At 48.2% G+C, this 20,297-nt stretch overlaps 2 protein-coding genes across 2 annotated transcripts in view; one reads left to right on the plus strand and one right to left on the minus strand.

Annotated features, from left to right (window-relative positions):
* The window catches only part of sema5ba (sema domain, seven thrombospondin repeats (type 1 and type 1-like), transmembrane domain (TM) and short cytoplasmic domain, (semaphorin) 5Ba), a 180,032-nt gene extending 162,987 nt beyond the window's left edge, over positions 1 to 17,045 (minus strand). The window contains exons 1-3 of the mRNA XM_056290159.1: positions 16,892 to 17,045; positions 1,502 to 1,612; positions 907 to 961 (exon numbers count right to left, since the gene is read on the minus strand). The gene's annotated coding sequence lies outside the window, so the exon portion shown is untranslated. The remainder of the gene's footprint in view (positions 1 to 906; positions 962 to 1,501; positions 1,613 to 16,891) is intronic.
* A 1,042-nt stretch (positions 17,046 to 18,087) lies between these two features.
* Positions 18,088 to 20,297, plus strand: part of pdia5 (protein disulfide isomerase family A, member 5) — an 80,377-nt gene continuing 78,167 nt past the window's right edge. The window contains exon 1 of the mRNA XM_056290160.1: positions 18,088 to 18,154. Within this exon, the coding sequence (XP_056146135.1) occupies positions 18,089 to 18,154 (66 nt within the window). The 5' untranslated portion in view covers position 18,088. The remainder of the gene's footprint in view (positions 18,155 to 20,297) is intronic.

The raw sequence follows: 20,297 nt of genomic DNA on the forward strand, positions 1-20,297 counted from the left end.
GCTGATCCGGGGAGGGCTGCAGACTACCACATGCTTCCTGCGGTATATGTGGAGTCGCCAGCCGCTTCTTTTCACCTGACAGTGAGGAGTTTCGCCAGAGGGACGTAGCGCGTGGGAGGATCACACTATTCCCCCCGCCCCGCCCCGCCCCGCCTCGCCCCGAACAGGCGCCCCGACCGACCAGAGGAGGTGCTGGTGCAGTGACCAGGACATATCTCCACATCCGGCTTCCCACCCGCAGACACGGCCAACTGGGTCTGAAGGGACGCACGACCAAGCCGGAGATAAAACGGGGATTCGAAAACCGGGATCCCGTGTTGGTGGGCAACAGAATAGACCACCACACCACCCGGATGCCCCCCAATAAACCCACATTATTGGGAAAAGAAATCAACATGTTAAGAGTTCGTCCGCTGCGTTTTGCCACTATGTCACCGTGAACGCCCGTAAAGCTAGAAGAAGAGCAGATGTCATCTATGTAGCCCGAACAAAAAACACCAGTCAGTATTCTGCATGTAATAACAGCAACTCTACTCCTGCCTGGCTGCCGTCTGTGCCCCCAGTCCCACATTTTTAAGCCTTTGTCCTCCAGAAAGCTCCAGCAGTTATCTGTGACCTGCAAAGTTGTTGAACAGCATTTAGTGGAGTTGTGAGGATAGCATTCCTCCTGTTCTCCTCTCACTCCTCCTCCCTCGGGGCATCATAACTCACCGGAGCCAAAATGACAGAGACTAAACCCAGGGCATTGCAGAAAATGAGAGAGCACGGAGCAGCTAAATGACACATACACCTGTCGGTGCCCCCGAATGCCAGTTGGTAAGTGCTTTCACAGGTCCATGCTGTCTGTCATACGGCCATCCATCTATCCAGCTGCTCACAAACCAATCAAACAGAAGCTCCACTCACCGCAGCACTATTAGCCGAGTTAAGGGGAGCACTGTGGGTTCCATGTAAATTAGCGCTGCATCAAGGAGACAAAGGACCAAGGTTAGACGTCTAGAAAATGTGTCAGCTATGTAACCGTCTGCAAGGACATGTTCTAACAACATCGGCACAGTTTCTGTGCACTGTGTGTTGGGGCTACTACTGCATAAACACATGCAGTGCAAACTGCTGAGTGACGCGCTGCAAAAAACTATTTATCTGACCAAGTCTGGCAGTCTTAACATCACATCACACCGAAATATCTTGTCATCCTGTTTCAGGGGTGTTTTACTCATCAAGAACTGACTATGTAAGGAGATTCATTTGGATTTGAGAATATATTAATCTTGAGCGATCTAACTGGGCTTTTTCATCTTAAAAGGAGCATCCTTACAGGGGACATAAAGCTTTTAGTGGAGAACTGCTTGTAGTGTTGTCCAATAATTGCATTATTCAACTCAATGTATGCTTCAGACTCATTAGAATATCTGAAAATCCATCAATGCAATTAACCTGTTTCAAGATTTCTGGTCTTTCAGGTAAACAAGTGAATTTACTTTGTTTGAAGGAGTCTTACCTTGTTGAAATCTTACTGCACTGGCACACTATGTTTGCTTGTTTTTGGGATATTCTTGTTTAGATGTGCTAAATCTTGTCTCAGTTCTGCCATGATGGTGCTAGGACGATCCTGTTAACACAGATAGATGCATGATCAGGTGTTTTAGGACATCATGGAGACAGACCTGTGGTGGTTTGAGGGGACATTATGCAGCCTGGCACATCAGGAGGGATGTCTTTATTCCTGTATCTGTAGCTGTGGCACCCTTGACATTCATCAAAACCAAACAAACATTTGTGATAACACATATATCTGGCATTTAACACCGTCGGAAAAGATTATCTTACAAATTCAGCATTTGCATTCAACCACACTTCCTGTGTACATTTTGACCTTTATTTTCGTTTTCAGTAAGGATTCTCCAGAAATGACCCCCCGCCGCCGCCGCCGCCTCTTTTTCTCCCCAATTGTACTTGGCCAATTACCCCACACTTCCGAGCCGTCCCGGTTGCTGCTCCACCCCCTCTGCCGAGGGCTGCAGACTACCACATCTTCCGATACATGTGGAGTCACCAACCGTTTCTTTTCACCTGACAGTGAGGAGTTTCGCCAGGAGGACATAGCGCGTGGGAAGATCACGCTATTCCCCCCCCCCCCCCCCAACAGGCGCCCCGATTGACCAGAGGAGGTGCTACTGCAGTGAACAGGACACATACCCAAATCCGGCTTCCCAGGACGCTCGACCAAGCCGGAGGTAACGCAGGGATTCGAACCAGCGATCCCCGTGTTGGTAGGCAATGGAATAGACCGCTACGCTACCCGGATGCCTCCCGAAATGACATTTCTAAAGAACCCTTGCTCGATGACCACTGTAGAAAATATTTAAATTGTTATTTTTGATGCTTTTAATAAACGCTGAACCACAGTCAGGGAAAGTCTTGGGTGAGTACACAAACACATTCACACAGTCACCAACACATATTCAAGCATACACACACACACACAGAGGTGTGGATGAATGACATGCAGATGTTACCGTGTGTGTGGAGCCCATTCATATCTGTTTCCAGCTTTTCCATGCCACTAGTGGAAAACAGATGTGGGAAAAAAGATACAATTAAGCAATTAAGCAACAGCTGGCTTTTTTCTTCAATTCTCCACATTAGAGTTATATGAAGATGAATGGGTTTTGAGGACTACAAACTTAAGACAAAAATGTCAAGGGGGTGGGGGGTTCGCATCCTACCCAAACAGTAATTCTGCACAATTCTCCAACCTCACAATAACACGAACACGAACTCTTGTGCGCGACTGTAATCATTTATCGATCGTCTCTCTGCAGACTGGAATCAATATCCAACCCCCTATTCCAGGGCTACATCAAACCCTGTCTGCATCCAAGTCATAACGATCCAAAATGTTTGAAATGAATGTGAAGGTATCAAATAAATCTGGAGAGCAAGAGATGGAAACTCCTAATCTATCATTTGTGTTGACGATCCGTTACAACCACCCCAAACTAATTCAAACTAATTACATCCAAACTTCAAAACCATCTGTGATAGGTATACCGTGACTATGATCCAAATATCTATATATAGATATATATATATAGATATATATAGATATCTATATATATATATCAAGTGTCTACAACCAAAGTGCATCATATAGTGTTTTTCACTTTAGGCAACCCCCCCCCTTTTTTTCTTCTTCTCCCCAATTGTATCCGGCCAATTACCCCACTCTTCCGAGCCGTCCCGGTCTCTGCTCAATACTTATGTCGATCCGGGGAGGGCTGCAGACTACCACATGTCTCCTCGGAGTCGCCAGCCACTTCTTTTCACCTGACAGTGAGGAGTTTCACCAGGGGGACATAGCACGTGGGAGGATCACGCTATTCCCCCCCAGTTCCCCCACCCCCCTGAACAGGCGCCCCGACCGACCAGAGGAGGCGCTGGTGCAGCGACCAGGACACATACCCGCATCTGGCTTCCCACCCGCAGACACGGCCAATTGTGTCTGTAGGGAGGCCCGACCAAGCCGGAGGTAACACGGGGATTGGAACCGGAGATCCCCATGTTGATAAAAACGGAATAGACCACTACGCTGCCCGGACGCTTGGCAACCTCTTTCTGTTTACACAGTAGGAGGGGAGGGGGAGTCGGTGGGGCAGAGAGGAAAGGTTAAAGGGGGACCGAAGTGTGTTTTCCTCTGGTTTGTGTGTGTGTGTGTGTGTGTGTGTGTGTGTGTACAGAGGGGCAGATGTAGAATTTGCCAAAGACGACGGGGTTTCACTACACGGCCCCATATGTTAGGACAAGTGCACACGCATACACACAGAAACAAACACATAACAGCACTAGAGCGGCCCAACAGAGGCCCTTTTCAACCGCAGTGAATGAAGGGAGCAGTGGAGTGGAGGGGCTGAAGGGGGGCGAGGGAGGCAGCAGAGTGGGTCAAACCAACGTGCTGACCAGGGGTCCCGGAGGGGTTTTAATGGACCTCGACATGCAGGTGGACGACATGAGAGAGGATTACGTCGCGCTGCGCTGCGCCGCGCAGCTTTGAGGGTGTTCATTTCCCCCGGCTCTAAAGTCAGCTGTGTCCAAAACATGTAGAGAGAACAAGGTGTGCAGCCAAAACATTAAAACCACTGACAGGTGAGTGAATAACACTGATTATCTCGTTACAGTGTCACCTGTCTGGGGATGGGATATATTAGGCAGCCAGTGAACAGTCAGTTCTTGAAGTTACTGTGTTGGAAGCAGGAAAAATGGGCAAGCGTAAGGATCTGGGCGACTTTGACAGGGGCCAAATTGTGATGGCTAGATGACTGGGTCAGAGCATCTCCAAATCGGCAGGTCTTGTGGAGTGTTCACCATATGCAGTGGTCAGTACAGGCAAAAGTGGTCCAAGGAAGTACAACCGGTGAACCAGCGACAGGGTCATGGGCGCTTGAGGCTTATTGATGTGCACGGGGAGCGAAGGCTAGCCCATCTGCTCCGATCCCACAGAAGAGCTACTGTAGCTCAAACTGATCAATGCTATTCTCCTTTCCACAATGCCTACAAACCCCTCTTCTGCCCACCGTTCGGCTAATCGGATCACTTCTCTAGCCTGCTCCTGCCCACCTATAGGCAGAAGTTGAAGCAACCAGCACCCATCGTGAAGACGATACTGTAACGTGCATGGATAAGTAGACACGTTGGCCCTTGGCTAACGGGTCAGACCCTTTAGTCGAGCGGTCAGCGGTGTCTCCCGTGGTGCGGGAGATACGGGTTCGCGTCCCGGCTGCGGCAGTTCCTGTGGTTGCCCCCCCGAATTCACTACAATACGTTGCTGGTCTGACCAATCGGATGCCGTATTACAGGACCGTTTCAATTGACTGGACTGGGACATGTTCCGTGAATCGTCGGATGGCAACATTAACGATTACACGGAAGCAGTTATTGGATTCATCCGGAAGAACATTGAGGAGCTGGTGCCCACTAAAACAGTCCTGGTGTATCCAAACCAGAAACCATGGATAGACAGTTCCGTTCGGTCTGCTCTTGCAGCACGAGACACCGCCTTCGCCACGAGAGACGAAGCCTTCTATGATCTCCGGAAAGCCATCAAAGCAGCCAAACCGGAACACAGCAAGACATTTGTGTAGCATGTGGCAGGCATTACACACAATATCGGCCTTCAAAGGCAGACCTAGCAGCTTAGCCAACGCCGCTGCCTCAGGCACAGCAACGCCTCTTTCACCTCAGGTGACTGAAGAAGTTCAGCATGGGGTCCAGGATTCTACGGGCCTTCTACAGAGGCACAACTGAGAGCATCCTGACTGGATGCATCACCACCTGGCATGGGAACTGTATGGCCACAGACCGGTCAGAGTACCCATAATGAACCCCGTCCACCACCTAAAGCACCTACAATGGGCACGTGAGCAGTAGAACTGGCCCAAGTGGAAGAAGGTGGTCTGGTCTGAGGAATCATGGTTCCTTTTACATCTCGTGGATGGCCAGGTGCGTGTGCGTCAGTTACCTGGGGTAGATATGGCCCCAGGATGCATTATGGGAAGAAGGCAAGCTGGCAGGGGCAGTGTGATACCCCATTTATGGCAACGGTACTCTCTGATGGCAGCCGCCTCAGGTTGTTTTAATGTTTTGCCTGATGCGTGTGTGTGTGTGTGTGTGTGTGTGTGTGTGTGTATGTGTGTGGCACGCGGCACCTTAATGGAAGGAATGGGGATATCTGTATGTGTGACTCGTGTAATCACTGCTGTATTATGACCCAGGAAAAACCCACCAGGACCCCAAATTGTATTCCACCAACTGAGAGTCCACCGTAAGGACACCCTCCTGGAGGAAGAGTTTAACCGGTGGGAAATTTTGCAATGAGGAAATAGATCTGACTGCTTATCTCTGTCGTCCAGACGTGTGGCCTGCAGTTTTGCGTCAGTTGTCTTGCTTGTTAACCTGGCAGGCTGTGTGCTGACCGGTACACCTGGTCACCCGCAACGGTGGACTGGCTCTCGATCGTGGCGCCTGGAGAAGCCGGCTCCTCTGCTTCGATGTGGCAGGCAAACGGGCAAGTGGGAGAGGGGAACGCCAGGGGGGTGGTGGGGGGGGGTGTTTTCATCGACCAACTTCATAAGCCGGGCCGGATTTTCTTTTTTTTTGGGGGGGGGGCACACAGGTGAATCTCATTTCCTTCTCTGCTTAATGCAACGTTTCAATTTACACCGCCACACTCTGAGTAGAAAAGTAATAGATTTTTTTGGATTGTGAATTATTCACATGATTATGATTAAACCTCTCCGTGTTCTCGTGCGAGCGTGATGGGGGAGGTGGTTAGGGCCCAGCATCCTTCATAGTGCCTTGATAGTGACAAGGGGGCCTTAAGAGTGGCGCGTCCTTGTTTCTGCCAGGACATTAATCTCTGTCACACTCCTCTCTTTCTCGTCGTCTGTCTGCATCCGTGGCGGACCCTCCTGCCCTTGTTGAGTACCTATTGTATCGTCATAGTAACCACCGCCGACTGTGAACCCAACCAGCCAGCATTCAGAGGTGGCGAGGAACCCAAAGTGTGTCTGCTTGTAAATGATAGGCCAGAGGGTGAGGAATAATTGATATACATCACTCTTTTTGTTCCGTTGTGTTGATCTCAGGAGCAGATATGGATTATTTAGAAACCCATTTTTCTCGGACAGACTGTTGAGAGATACATAGCCATAGCAACCTTTGTATGACGCGCTGTCACCGGTCATGAATTAAAATGTGAATGAAGTCATTTCTAAGGAGACGTGTCATGGTCCCAGAGGGGCTATACGTCAAATATTTGCTGTTGCACTCATGCGCGAGCCAATATGTTCTCCATTTCTGGCAGCTGATAACTAATGAGGTCTTGATTAAGACCCCCTCTTGCAGCAGCACCCCCCACCCCCATTAGCCTCAACTCCAGAAAGGAGACTTGAACCCACATGCAACATGAATCACAAATCAGCCACTTGAGTGGAGGGAAAACTCCGGTATCTTGGCCTAAGACCAAGGGACTCCTGCAAGCAGCCTTGCAAAAGGTCAAAAAGACGCAACAGAATAACGCCAATGAAGCGCTTAATGGCTGAACTGATGTTGCGTCGAGCCGGGGCGAAGCCAGGTGCTCATTGTAACGCAGATCGGATAGGAACGCGTATCAAACGCAGACGCTGAATAATAGCCGAGCCCATTTCACTGCGATAGCTCCCAGATGTGAAACAAGCCCCTACTCCGCATGCAAAATAACCCCCATCCCCACACATGCACACACACAACAGAAATGTTGAGATGATTGCCTTGAAATGTAATATATATATATATACATACATATATATATATATAAATATATATAAAACATACCACGAAAGATGACATTATCAACACTCCTGTGAGTCGGAGCGTTTGTACGCACTGCATGTAAAGGAAAAATGGAGTGGTGGAAATGAATGTATGTAATATTTGCATGTATGCATGTAATATTTATGTATTCACGAAAGTTTCAATTCAGCCCATATACTAGCAGGCTGGGGTGCCGGGATGGGGGGATGGGGGGGGGCACATCATAAGCCACTGTAAGGCCCTGGGTTCCTGCACAGATGCAGAAGACGGTTGGGAATGAAAGGATAGCGAAATGTGCTAAAGCTAACACTGAATTATTCACTGTAAAACGATGAAAATGAGCCAATGCTAGAACTGTACGCATCCGGGGTGTCCGGGTGACGTGGGGTGGCGGTCTATACCAACACGAGGCTCAATGGTTCGAATCCCCGTTTTGACTCCGGCTTGGTCGGGCGTCCCTACAGACACAGTTGGCCGTGTCTGCGGGTGGGAAGCCGGATGTGGGCCTGTATCCTGGTCGCTGCACTAGCGCCTCCTCTGGTCGGTCGGTCGGTCGGTCGGTTGGTCGGGGAGGGAGGGCTGAATAGTGTGATCCTTCCGCTGGCTACGCCCCCTGGCGAAACTCCTCAGGTGAAAAGAAGCAGCTGGCGACTCCACATGTACCGCAGGAAGCATGTGGTAGTCTGCAGCCCTCCCCAGATAGGCAGAGGAGGTGGAGCAGCGACAGGGACACCTCGGAAGGGTGGGGTAATTGGCTGGACACAGTTGGAGAGAAAAAAAAAAGGGGGGGGGATGATCCAACACTATACCCATAAGCACCCAGAACACATCTGTTTGTGCATGGCAGTCTCTCGGACTGGGATCCATGCCATTGGCTTTTGTCAGCGAGCCAGTGGGTAGTTCTGATTCACACCCTCTGACCTTATTTGGTGCCATTACGGTATATTTACTATCAGCACCTGACAGAGGTGGGCTGCTCTCATCATATTGCGCTCAGCAGTATCGTCAGACTCCTGCTGCCATCAACACCCCGGCTCGTGCTGGTGTAATTACATATGCTGATGAGATAGAGACGAGCGTCAAAAAGACGGCGCGCGAAGGCAGGAAACAACTGCTTGGCAGATGATGCGCTAATTTCTTGACCACTTTATTTGAGGAGGCACATTTATGCGCGCATGCATACAGATATGTATTTAAATGAGCATAAACACTTACAAATTAAAAAAACACACAAGCCTGCCGGGCAGCGACTTACTGCCAGTTGTTGCGCTGACAAACGGACCCGTTGTTGAGTCCGCGGGGCTCCGACCCGGTTTAACTTAGAAACCGTCCCTTGATAGGTGGTAGAGCTGAAGCGGCGTACTGGATATGAAAGTAACGTGTAATCCCAGGTGCATAATAAGTACAGCAGAAGAAAAACACAGAATCTCTGCTCAGTCGTTTTCCTGCTGATGGGTAAACACACATGATGAACACCCCAGGAGCTGCTGGGAGTCCCCAGATCCGCCACTGGTCTGGCTCCCAGCGGGCGCCTTGCTGCAAGGCCATTACTTTGCTGAGCACAGCCTCGAGGAGAAGACCAGCTCTCCGCGTGCCGCTCCATTTGGAAATGCTATCAGCGTCTGAAGACGGAGCTCATGCCAGGGTGAAAAGAAACCGTCCGGTAGGGGTTTTTTCTAAAGCAGTCCACCTCCAGAAGAAGGTCTTCCAAACTCCACATGCCTCATCCTGGACTTACGGGATTCCTATGTAAAAGAGACAATTGTGGGTCTGTCTATCCATCCATATCTCTCTCTCTCTCTCTCTCTCTATATATATATGTCTATCTATCTGTCTGTCTGTCTGTCTGTCTGTCTATCTATCTATCTATCTATCTATCTATCTATCTATCTATCTATCTGTCTGTCTGTCTCTATCGATTTGAGTACAGTCCCTGTTTGTGAAGGTATTTATCTTACTAATATCGACCAAAGACTTAAGTCGTCTTATTTACTTTAAAGAAACTGCAATTTCCCACAATTCGCTTCACTTTTTAAAGATCATTTTGATGGTGTCCTTCTTTCTGTAATGGCTGTTGCATTGAGGGACAAATGAGAGAATTCTTATTCACATCTTTCATCCCACGAACCATTTCATCTCTGGACAGTTACCATTCTTTTCACTATAATAAAGTTTAAAATCTGGCAGTATGTTCTCCAGTGGCGGTGCAGAGATAGATCCAACAGTCCCTAAACGATCGGCAAGCCCCTGTTCAAGGACGTCTCTGGTAGTAGTGTGAGGCCACAACAGACACCCCAAGAGCCAGTACGCAGTGCATAGGTTGAGTGGTGGGAGAGGTTTAAAAGCGCTGGAACGGGGACAATGTTCCCACCATCTTCACAATGGCATCAGCACCCATCTCTTAACCCAGTCCTCCGGGTCGGATGAAGCCCTGAATAAAGCCCCCTTCCTAAAGCTTCTAGGGGTTTTAGCCATGCGTCCGCGGCATCAATGGGAATAGTGTTCCTCCCCCACAATGGCCAAATCAACTGTGGGAGCACTCTCTCCTCCTCTCACCCTCTTTTATTCTCGGACCCGCTCAGATTGTGCTTGGGCTGAACGAAGAGTGGAGGGGGGGCAGAGAAAAGGCACATGCCTTCACGTCCGTTTCACACGCATACAAACAAAAATCAAATTGCTCAGACATGCATACGTGCGCGCACACACCAATGAGCGCGCGCACGTGCATACACACATGCAGGCACGCACGCACGCACGCACGCACGCACACAAATCCATGCATGCACAGACGCGCGCACGCACACGCACACACACACACGCACACACACACACACACACACACACACACAATCCACTGACACCGAGAGGGGAAATGATCAGAATGTGGAACAACACGTAGCTCCACACTAGAACGGACAAAACCTCTCCAGGCTTTCGGATGACCAGTGGAGAATGAAAACAATGTACTTCTGAAATCTTGCTATTATTTCGATCCAAGTTTCACAGTCACATCACACACAGCCTAATACCATCATCGCAGATACTAGAAAACGCTTAAGCTGAGTCAATATCCTGCCCGGCACCTGTTTTAATTTGGGGTTTTTTTTATCGACTCTGGTTTTGATTTCCAGGCTGCTGAGTTGTCTTCTCCATCTCCGTTCTTCCGATTCACCGCTGTAATATCAATAGGGGGGGAAGGGGAGGGAAAGACAAATGGGGACAATGACGATAAGGGTTCCAGACAAATTGAGCCTGTTGGGTCGAATCAAGCATTAATTAGCGGGGTTGCAGACGGCACCCTGCACACGCCCTGCAGCCCTATCAGATTTCACAGGCTGTGATGGGAGATTTGTGTGGCGATGCGTACAAGGGAGAGAGACGGACCAGGTTACACAGCGACACACACCTCCAGCCCCATGCCAAGAATACACACAAACAAGCAGCCGACTCCACACATGCTCTGGAGACACTCGACCCAGACAGACGGCGAGGAATTATTCATTGCAAGAGGTTCGGCGTGGACAGGTGTCCTCTCTCGCGCGTCTGGTTATCACAATTACACACACCGTCCGTCACGACCTGCTCCGTCGGCATGCTCTTCAACCGAAGGGTCAAGCAGTCAGTCACTGGCATGTTCTCGCGAAACAGCGGAGGACCAATTTGCTTTCTGTCAAACAAAGAGTGCAGAGACACGGTGTCTTTCACACGTGGGGCGCTTAACCGGACCTCCGAGGGTGCGAATGGAAGGGGCCGCGACTCGTATGTCAGCTCTGGGGACCGAAAATGATCAGATTCGGGAGACAAAGCAGCAACAGAAATGACAGCGAGGCGAGTGAGAGGTGCCGCCGCTCATCACCCTGCCTCGAGCCATCGTTTTAATCCTGGCTTTATATTTACACGGAAGACAACACACCGTCTCTCTGTCTGTCCCTCTCTCTCTCTCCCCCTCTCCCTCTTCCAATCCAATTCAATATGTGCTTTATTGGCATGACATACGTTTGTGTACATATTGCCAAAGCATGTAAAACAACAACAACACAATACAACAATGGTTATAATAATAACAGCAACAACAACGATCATTATATCAAACAACAACAGTAGCAACAGGTGGCGTCACCCACAGTCTCTCAGGTTGTGGCAGGAAAGTATTGCAGCGAATTCGGGAGAAGGGGCAGCCACAGGAATTGCCGCGACCGGGACGCGAACCCGTATACATCGCTAACCGCTCGACTAAAGGGTCCGACCCGTCAGCCAGCGTGTTTACTTATCCATGCACGTTACAATAGAAATGTTGCTGCAATGCTCGCCGCTGGCCCCCCTCCCAGGACCACCCGCAGCTCACCTGCGTCGTCCATTTCCCATTACTATGGAATCACCTGTTCCAGCTCCTGGACAAAAAGCCCGGCGCTATTTTTCCAAATGTGTCACATTTAAGGAGGAAGTGCCCCTCTGTCTCCACCTCATCTGTCATGCGCTGACCACATGTTCGATGCTCTTTTGGCAACCACGTCTTTGTGTGTCCCCTTTTCAATGGCTAGACTGTGGTCACTGAGCCTGTATCTGGTGAGGATGTGTCGCTGCTTCCTGTCTCTTGACAGTTAAGAGGTATTCTTCCAAATCAGAGTTTGTTTTTAGGGCCCGATAGACTTCTAGTTTGTTTTGAGTTGTGATTTCAGCGTTCCAATGTTTCAGATAATTGTTCTTGCTTTGTTTTATAGCCTGATTTATCCTCATGTTTGTTTGTTTTATAGCCTGGTTTATTGTAATGTTTGTTTTATAGCTGATTTATCCTCATGTTTGTTTGGGATGCAGCGCTGGCCTGAGGTTGGTTGGTCGTAGTATTTGTTAAAGGGTTAGTGAGTCTCAGAACCAGCTGCTTCATGGGACTCTTTCCGGGTCAGTTCTTGGGTTTTCAGAGCTGTAAAGTGCAATGTATTTGTTGGGCTTGTATTTAAGTGCATCCAGAAATTTAGAGATCTTTTTTTGTACATTTATCAATAACGAGAACCGGCCTAATTCCGCCCTACATGCGTTGTTTGGTGTTTTCCTTTGTATTTTCAGAATCATTCTGCAGAATTCAGCATGTAGGGTTTCTGCTGGATGCTTGTCCCATCTAGTGTAGCTGGAAAGACTGAGTGGACCCCATACCTCACTTCCATACAGCGCAATGGGCAGAATTACACTATCAAACAGTTTGCACCAGATGGAGATTGGTATAGCAATGTTAAAGAATTTATTGTTAATTGCATATAGAGCTCTGCCAGCTTCTTGTTTTAGGTTATTCACTGCCCTACTGAAACTCCCCGATGCTGTAATAATTAGACCAAGGTAAGTATACTGCATCGTATGCTCTACGGTGATGCTACCTAGAGTCAACTGGTATCTATTTTCCTGACATCTGGGCTTCTTCTGGAAGATCATTACGTTTGCTCTCCCTCTCTCCCTCTTCTTCTCTCTCTCTCCCTCTCTCTCCATCTCCCTTGCTCTCCCTCTCTCTCTCTTTCTCTCCGTCACACACACACACACACACACACACACACACACACACACACACACACACACACACGCATGCACACACACACACACACGAGGATATTTTGGGTTTTCGACGCTTCGCCGGCCTAATTGCCATTTAAACTCCTCTCGAGACTAGTCCATACACTTAAAGCTCCCTCGACCTTATTCTCTCACAGGGCCCACAGGCCACAAGCCCGGTCAAGCCTAAGCGTGGTTAGTCAGGGACGCCACACAGAGAGCCAGAGAAACCAGACATTTGCCTTGCAGCGGTTGTTAGGGCATCTTTACTGGCCTTGACGTGTGGCAATGCACTTTTGTGTCACCCCCCCCCCCCAAAAGCTAGAACTCAAAAACATCATTAAGTATTGTATTGTGGAGAACAGATAAACAGGTTTTCGGCTGCACCGCGGAGAGCCAAACAAGAGCACGACATGCTGAAATTGCATTGTATTGAGAAGAAAGCTATCAACTGTCAGTCTGTGCCCTCATTTTTGGTTGGCTAAGCAAACAACGACTTCAGTAAATGACAAATCTACAGTGAACGAGTTTCAGCTCAGCTGCAATCAATATGTGCTAAGGAACTTTTTTTTCTGGAAAAAAAAGGAGCAAGCTCCTGTTCATTTTCTTTTATACATATCATCAGATGCTCGTTGGACTCTGCAAGCAGCAGCTGTGCATGTGGACATGTTGCTGCGTGAACGGTGAATGCATGCAGAGCATCAGCAAGGTGGAGTATTTCACCTGGGAGGTTCAAAATCAGAGTCTGTTCCCTTTTATCTGTTCTGCCTTTGTTATCGTCTCCACACACACACACACACACACACACACACACACACACACACACACACACACACACACACACACACACACACACACACATAGGATTCCACAGAGAAACACTTGCCTGCATGCTTGCACAAGCTCAGACACAAATACTCCTACACCAGCACCAGTGGAGGTCAAACCATGTTGAATGTTGTGTACTTTTTTTTTCTTCTTCTTCTTGAGCGGCCATATCTGGTGGAAGGTAGACATTACAGCGTATAGTCAGATCGTATTCAGAGCATTAAACTTTCATATCCACGTCCCCTCTCACACGTTGCCCCTTTGACAGAAATAATTCATATGGTGCAGCTTAAATATGCATCACTGAAAAGTTGAATGAGGGGACCACTGGCTCATTATTACACACCGTTCATACACATCAACGAAGAGCAATCAATTGTATTGATATCGGATGCCATGATGGCATGGGCCCTCCAACGGCACCATGAATTTACTGTTTGTTTTGACACTGTGAAAAAGTACAGAGAGAGAGCGAGAGAGAGCGAGAGGTGGTGGTAGGAGGGATGGGTTTGAGGAGAGTCTTGTGTCCTCTGGGTTTTGTTTCAGGACCCTTTTTTGCGCTGTGGCCTGGCGTCCCACCAGGAGCCGTCGAGGGCCCTCGTAAGTTCATCAGAGGTGAAAACCTGCTTTCCATTTGAAAGGACAGACCCGGGATGCTAAAACAGCCCCTGGTTTTAACAAAAGTGTTAATTGCACATAAGACAAGCATGTGAGGGTTACAAAACTTATATGAATATATGAATATCAATAAAGAGGGGGGGGGCATGTGGAGCTTCCACGGTGTGAATGGAAGCGATCTTGTTTACCCAGAATAAACGAGCCACAACGACACTTGTTTACATAACGTATGCCATTTGTGTCTCTGATCACAGGCACATAATCCACACAGTCACAACTGACAGCATAAAGACAAACAAACAGGATGCTGTGAGTGGATTTTGTGTGTGTTTTTGTTTTTTTTTTCTTGTTTTTTTTGCTGTGTTGCATCAAGAGAAGCATCGGTGGTCACAAAACGTGTCATCGTATGACTGATTAAAGAGCAACTGCTGCCACAACTCACCGATTACTATTAAGCTACGAGTGTAAAACCATCCTTGAAGCAATAACGTCGTCGCCCTTTAACACGTAGCACTGAAACAAAGCCAACTTATTATGCGCGTCATTTAACGCACGCGACAAAAAATAAAAAATAAATAAAAATGCACGCAGTCAGCACCACGGGTTAGTAATGATTTGCCATTTGTCATCGACTGATGGGCCCACATTCTCAGAGAACAGCCGAGCGTTTAATATGAGTGAAATTGTGTAGTGAGGAAACAGCGCTGTCTGTCTGTCTGTCTGTCCCAAAGCCCCAATGAGCAGCAGTCCTGGTGGCTTTCAGTACTATCACCAGTCCTTTGTGTACCTGGAGACAAAAAGCATGACACCGTCGAAGAAAAAGCATCACAACCAAATAAATCTCCGATGGTCCAAAACCCAACAAAGCTTCTTTTTTCTTTTTCTGGTGGGATCAATGCTCACTGATGAAAACATTTTAAAGTAGAATATTTGGGTTGCACTACGGAAGAAAAGGTGTGATGTGATGGACGCACAAATGACCAACAAGCTCGTCCTTTACGTGTCCCCCATCAAACCTTTGGCAATAACGCTACATTTTTGGGCCAATGGGTAACTCGCCGTGTCTGCAGCTATATACTAGGCCAGCTTGGTCACTGCCGGGTACACAGTCGGTCTTAACCCGTACAACATGAAGGTACACACGCGCGCGCGCACACGCACACACGGCATCTGCCAAGGTGGTGTCGCCGCTGCGCAGCGCTGCTCAACACTGCCCCCTGCTGTTGTACACAGGCACAACCGTCTCAACAGAGAGCGAGCCTCCACAAAAACACACCTTATCTTATCCATCGCCATGTCGATACTTTCAAGTGGGAAAACTATATGAGGCTATACGGGTGATCCCGATTTAAAATTTTATCTGACGAGAAAACAGACCAAATATGTCCGAGATATCATAATGAAATTGAAAACCAATTCAATCACGAGGCAAAGTTCTGAAAAAGACGTTTCTTCTCTTACTTTTCCCTATATACGTAGCAAGTTAATTAAAAAAAAACTTAGCAGAGATACGTGCTAAACACGAGAGGCTAACGATGACCATAATGTTATTGCGCAATGGTTTGTTTTTTCCGCGCGTAAAAAAAAGCCCATCTCTGGATCTGATCTAGTCCATAGACAGATAATGAATTTCACCATCACGCACACAGTAAATGGAAAACAAGTCAATGCAGTCCCCATTACATCTATAAACCCGGGCATGACGATGTTTTGATATTGATTAACGACATTTAATGTATCTTTTAAAAAAATAAACCCTTGTTTTGGACAGCCCCGAGATCATGACGAACAAAATCCACCTTGCAATTTCAGTAGGCCTTCGGCTAATGCTCTTCTTCTCCTTCTTCTTCTTCTTCTTCTTCTTCTTCTTCTTCTTCTTCTTCTTCTTCTTCACCAATTCACAACCCGTAAACAGTAATTCCCAGCACAAAGTTTGAAACAGTGCTTAATGTGTCAGGCAAAGAGCACAACTGCTGCAGCTCCCAAACGCGTCTGATCCCGGGACGGAACGTGAGGAGAAAGTAAAGCTCGGCTGACATAAAGGAGCTGCGAACCGCTCTGGATAAACACCCACAACACCGAGCAGAACCGACACCCACAACACCGAGCAGAACCGACACGCCGCGCCACATATGCAGATTACAGACGCGGCGGCAGAACTATCAGCGACACGTCCCTCAGCCGCACACGACAAGTGTCGCCGTCTCCCAGCCCCCATTTAACAGGAAAATGAGGAAAACGGACCGCGCAGCACGGCGGGGAAAGGTTCGAGAAAACCTTGTCTTCTTCTTCTTTCCCTTTTTTTTTGACAGATGTAAAACTCAATCTGTAGACGCGGTAGAAACAAGTGATCTTTAAACTTTTCTTTGTCTACCTTCTATAAAACATCCACTTAAAACGTGTGTCTGTTATAAACAAGCTCCATCCCGTACCTTCACCGCTGATATTAATTGGTTGGATAACAGCGCCAACCTGGTTTTTTTTTTGCAACATAGCTGAAAGTGTTTAACTGTTCGTTTCCGTTGATTTGCCATAGGAGAGTAAAATTTCCGTTTACCTTGAAAGATGTTTCTATTTCCAAATTGTGATAAGAAATAAAGGACGCCGCGGAGAACACACGCAAACTCTTGTTATTGATCGGAGAAAAAGGCTCCTTCAGCCGCAACTGTGGTATCCTCGCTCCGCAGCACCGCAGCCCACAACTGCGCTCTCCGTGCGCACTGGGCGATACTACGAGGCCAGTTGCTACCACACCAGCATAGGGGTGCGCGCAGGGGGCGGGGGGGGGGGCGATTTGCATTCAATAAAAAAGGAAGTGCACACGGACGCCCCGGAGCGCCCGCAGGAAGTCGGAAAGGGTCGTCTGGCGCGAGCGAAGAAAAAAAACACGGTTTCGCCAATGGCTCACACGACGGACCTGTGAGCGACGTTTAGATTTCCCTCACTGAATGGCACCCCCGTTCTTTGTTAGTTTTGTTTTTTGTTTTTTGTTTCCCCCACCCCTTGTCTGAGGCTCGATCGCAACCCACTGGTGCCGGGCACCATGGCAATTAGTCTGCTGGGGATGAAGGTGCTTCACAGTGGAGCTACAGCAAAATTCAGTCTGAATGCAAGTTCAACTGGCCAAGAGGTGCAGATTTAACAACATCTGCACTTGGACAGATTGGTATTGATGAATCATAAAAACAGTAGATTTTGTAAGACTTATTCTATTCTATTATACTCAACGTTTCCAATCTAAATGTTTGGCTTGTCAATTTTCCTTTGACCATGCAGCATTTAAAAAGATGATTTGGTTTTGATGTGAGAGCAGGATAAGCGGGTTCAGATAATGGATGGATCGTTAGTATTCTCCTTAGCCTATATGCAGGTTACTTTTGTTAAGGTTTGGCCTTTGCACAAAACGTATTTCTTGAGTTTATTCCATTAGTGCAATAAAGTAAATTAGCTCAAAAAGCGGGATGAACAAGGTATGGGATCCATCCAATGGAACCGATGGGAACGTGCTAATTAACCTATCATGTGGGCGAATTAATTGTTCGACAATATGGCTGCCGCGGTATTGCGTTTCTCATTACAGGATAATGATCAGTTTTGGTCCTCGTCGTACAAAGGTATCCGGGTTTTGCGGATCGCAGGTGCAAGCCTCCGTCCAAGTTTTTTGGGAACTACATTTCCTAACCGGCCTTGCGCTGCGCCCAAGGAGCCGTAGAAATCACACTGCGCCTGCGTATCCAGACGTGGCAACGGCATCATGGCCTCCTGGAACCGCCACGGGAGTCGGATGAGAGGGGCGAAAATGTACACACTAATGTTACTGGTGAGTCTACCGAGCAAACCGCCTGTGTCGTGTGAGTACCGACGGAGATCCTGTAACTGTTTCGACGTTTTTGTTGTCGGACTGTACGAATATGTAAAAAAAAAAAAAACAAGAAAAGAAAAGAAAAACAAACAAAAACAAATCGGTCCTCAACGGGTCTTCCATTTGTGCCGGAGACAAAGTTGACAGCCCTTCGCCGATCAGATGATGAGACTCAACTTGGCGTTCACATTTTACCGATTAACACACTGAGTATTGATTCCTGTATTGCAGGCAGAGCCTGGCGGGCGTTCTCCTCAAGCGTGGGAGCTATAGGGGAACACGGCACATCCAGCCGATCTGGACGAGTCCAAACGTTGAACGTCAGTGTCCATAACCGTCCGGTTACCGACGCAGTTCCGCGAGGGGTGATGTGTAGTGTGTGTTTCCGTCATTGGTTTTGTGCGTCCGAGTTGTCTGTGCATCTGATCCCATTCATATAGCAGCCACCTGTAGCAAATAGAGCAGTCGTTACACAGCTTATTACGTGCTCGTTTTGGTAACCTTTGCTCGGATGTCTGAACGAGCCCGAAAAGGGCAGACGCTCCTGCTTTGTTAGCTCAAAACCACAGTGTGATCCCTGCTGGTTGTTGTGGTGTAAAGGATATGCACGTTACGGAAGTGCAGTTTGGTTGTTGGCTTTTTGGGTAGAATATCACAATATAGCGAATGACAAACGAAGAGAAGTAGAACATGCACATCTAAAAAACCTGTAAATCAGGCGCTGGACCAGAAGGAAACTAAGACGAAGGTCCGCACACTGTAGCTCCCTAATATGCAATGTGTTCGGACATCCAAAACACGTCACTTTTTGGATGTCCGTTTAGATCGCCTGTTAGGGAGCTACAGTGTGCGGACCATCGTTTATCTTCAAAAGATAAGACAAGGCAACGTGTAGTTTGTAGTCTGCAGTGTTCCCAAGATTAAACAATGCATTTGCGTGTCCCTCCTTGCGCTAACACGCACCGTGCGGGCGAACATGGCCACAGAGCCTTATCCTACATCCTGTTGTGTAGCTGCTCCTGCAAACAGCGGGTGGACTGGAGCGCGCGCGCGCGCGCGCGTTTCAGTGCCAGCGAAAGAAAGTGCGCGTGCCAGCGTGTTTGTTGTATGTCTGTATATGTAAGGAGAAATGGCAATCTTACTGAGGCAGCGTGGCAGGCGGAGCTTTGTGATGGAGGTACAGTAATTCCTACTGGGAGCCACAAACCATGGGCGGGAGGTGGGGGTTCCCCTCCGGTGGACCTGCCTGTCAAAGTAATTTCTTGATTTCCCCCCCTAATCTGGATTCCTTTGACTGCTACACGTACAGAGAACATTTGCAAACTGAGTAGGAGAGACACCCTGCAATACCTGCCTATCCTCTACCCCCCCGCCCCCCCCTCAACTTAACTCCCTTTCTCACAAGGGCCTTTTCTCTGCAGGCTGGCTGTCTTCTATACACTAGCAAAGAGGCACAGGCGAGTATAGAGGACAGGTGGCAAACCAGCACTTAGAAACATGCTCGTGGACCTATCCATTCCCCTGGAATACATTGCTCATCGTGGAAGCATGCGCCTCTTCCCACCGGAATGCCAAGATTTCTCTAAATCAGGGCCTGCTGTGTCTCAGTGGGTGCTGGGTAGCTTCCCTAACAATCACTCCTGAGTCCAAACTGCAAAAAAAAAACACTCACTCACCTTCACACACACACACACACACACACACACACACACACACACACACACACACACACACACACACACACTTAGACTCGTCTGTCAGAGGAAAATCAAGGCAATTGCTTTAGAAACACTGGTATGATTTGTGCTGATTCAGTGTGGCCCCTTAAACGCTAAACCCGGATGCCATTTATTAAGCAGGTTGGTCACAGCAGATTGGAGAGTTCTGGTTAGTCGGCAGCAGCTGGGTGCTTGTTCTGAAAGTGTCACGTTTTTTTTACAACAGCGTAACAGGACACAACTTTTGGGGGAAATAAGGTGGGTAGGTCCAGAGAGTGCTTATGTCCTCCCTCGGTATATTGACTCACTTCCTGCATAGCAGAACTGGAAAATGGCTCCTTAACCAAGTCATGGTGTATTGGCTCAGGTGTGATTGATGCTAA

This window comes from Lampris incognitus, chromosome 11 (assembly GCF_029633865.1).
Source record: "Lampris incognitus isolate fLamInc1 chromosome 11, fLamInc1.hap2, whole genome shotgun sequence".
Classification (NCBI taxonomy): domain Eukaryota; kingdom Metazoa; phylum Chordata; class Actinopteri; order Lampriformes; family Lampridae; genus Lampris; species Lampris incognitus.